The 2058-nt window shown below is 49.1% G+C and overlaps 1 protein-coding gene across 1 annotated transcript; it reads left to right on the top strand.

Moving 5' to 3' along the window:
- The first annotated feature begins 281 nt into the window (after window positions 1–281).
- Window positions 282–1324, top strand: LOC102765932 (putative tripartite motif-containing protein 75). The gene is made up of 2 exons (XM_015558909.1): window positions 282–384; window positions 441–1324. The coding sequence occupies exons 1-2, from the start codon at window positions 282–284 to the stop codon at window positions 1322–1324; spliced, it is 987 nt and encodes a 328-aa protein (XP_015414395.1).
- Window positions 1325–2058: the final 734 nt, after the last annotated feature.

The following is a 2058-nucleotide window of genomic DNA, read 5'->3' as shown; positions in this document are numbered from 1 at the left end:
ATGGCCCAGAGCCCAGCCTCCTGAAGAAACCCACCTCAGTCCCGTCCTTCTTTCAGTGCCCAGTGGCGGTTGACGCTGCTCTGGTAGGACTCCCAGCAGAAACCAACTGTCCCATCTGCCCGGATGGCCTGCGAGGCCCTGTCACCATCGAATGTGGGCACAGCTTCTGTCGCTCCTGCACCCAGCAGTCCTGGGCTGATGTGCAGGACAGGTTCCCTTGCCCTGTGTGCTGTCGCCCATGCAAAGAGAGGCACCTGTGGAGCAACACCCAGCTGGAAAGGATGGTTGACGTGGCCAAGCTCCTCTGGATCACAGAGGCCGACGTGAAGCAGCAGGAAGAGAGGCGCTTGTGTGAGAAGCACAGCCAGGCCCTGACCCTCGTCTGTGAGGAGGACCGAGAGCTGTTTTGTCCCCTGTGCACTCAGCCCCCTGACCACCAGGGCCACACGTGAGGCCCGTGGAGGAGGCTGCCTCTCATCACAGGCAAAAGCTCAGAAGTTACATTGAGCCCCTGAAGGAGCAGCTGGCAGACCTTCAGAAACTATTAGCCACACAAGACAGGCAACGATCAGAACTGAGGGAAAAGGTGGAAAAGTGGAGAGTGAAGTTAGCCTCTGAATATGAGAGTGTGATAGCATCCATAGAGTGTGAGCAAGCGGCAGTTCACTCAAGACTAGCTGCACAAGAGAAGCACATTCTACGGAATCTCACTGCAAACAAAGCTGCATTTTCAGACCACATTTCCAAACTTAGAGTTCTACGAAAGGAGATGGCAGAGACTAGTGTGGTGTCAGATGTGAAACTGCTGATGAACATCAAGGGTGTCCTCCACCGTTGTGATAACCTAGAACCTCCAGGTGTCTATTGTGTCAAGTATAAGAGAGAAGAATTCAGTCTTCCTCCACAGTGTTCGGCCCTGCTGCAAATCATGCAGACATTTAGAGAAGAAGTTACTCTGGATCCCGAAACTGCACATGCTAATCTGCTTGTGTCTGAGGATAAAAAGTCTGTGACATTTGTGAAGAAAAAGCAAGGGGTTCATCAGAATCCAAAGGGATTTGCAGACGATGCAGTTGTCCTGGGTTCTGAAGGGTTTGACTGTGGCCGACATTACTGGGAGGTCCAGGTGGATGACAAGCCTGAGTGGGCCGTGGGGGTCTGTAAAGACTCCCTTTCCAAGGAGAGAAAGCAGCCCCTGCTCAGACAGGAGAAGAGATGTTGGACGATTCAGCTGCAGGATGGTGACTGTGGCTCAAGGGCCTGTTCCTGTCACCCTTGTGCTGCAGGAAATGCCCAGAGGGATTGGCATCTACCTGGACTCTGAGATGGGTCACATTTCCTTTTACAGTTTGAATGACATGTCTCGCATCCATTCCTTCAGGGATACATTTTCTGAGGTGCTGAAGCCTTCCTTCTATGTCGGATGTGATCCCAAACCTCTTGCCATCCGTGTTTTAAGAGATTGGGAAGGATGAACTGTCATTTTGGTTCATTTTCTTCCTGTGACTTATAGGCAGCAGGTAGAATTTTTTAAATTATAATTTTATTGCCATTTTATTTTTAAATATATTTTTATAGATGTCAGAGGGAAGGAAGAGGGAGAGGGATAGAAACATCAGTGATGAGAGAGAATCATTGATTGGCTGCCTTCTGCACACTCTACTCTGGATCCAGCCCCCAACCGAGGCATATGTTTTTAACTGAATTGAAACCAGAATCCTTCAATCCACAGGCTGAAGCTCTATCCATTGAGCTAAACCAGCTGGACCTTATTTTTTTTTATTATTAATCAAATCTTTATTGTTCAGATTATTACATTTGTTCCTCTTTTTTCCCCCCCATAACTCCCCTCCACCCAGTTCCCACCCCATCCTCCTCCCTCACTCCCCACTCACTGCCCTCATCCATAGGTGCATGATTCTTGTCCAGTCTCTTCCCGCATCCCCCTCACCCCTTTCCCCCACAAGAATAGCCAGTCCACTCCCTTTCTATGCCCCTGATTCTATTATAATCACCAGTTCATTCTGTTCATCAGATTATTCACCTGATTTCAAATTA

This window comes from Myotis davidii, unplaced genomic scaffold (genome assembly GCF_000327345.1).
Source record: "Myotis davidii unplaced genomic scaffold, ASM32734v1 scaffold132, whole genome shotgun sequence".
Classification (NCBI taxonomy): domain Eukaryota; kingdom Metazoa; phylum Chordata; class Mammalia; order Chiroptera; family Vespertilionidae; genus Myotis; species Myotis davidii.
The sequence above is the reverse complement of the archived record's forward strand: the minus strand, read 5'-3'. Positions and strand labels throughout refer to the sequence as shown.

What these genes read in the sequence shown, in the direction of transcription:
- LOC102765932 (XM_015558909.1), top strand. Translation starts at nt 282, where the DNA reads ATGGTTGACGTGGCCAAGCTCCTCTGGATCACAGAGGCCGACGTGAAG. An exon ending in CCAGGCCCTGACCCTCGTCT is followed by an intron (nt 385 to 440) that starts GTGAGGAGGACC and finishes CCTGACCACCAG; the next exon opens with GGCCACACGTGAGGCCCGTG.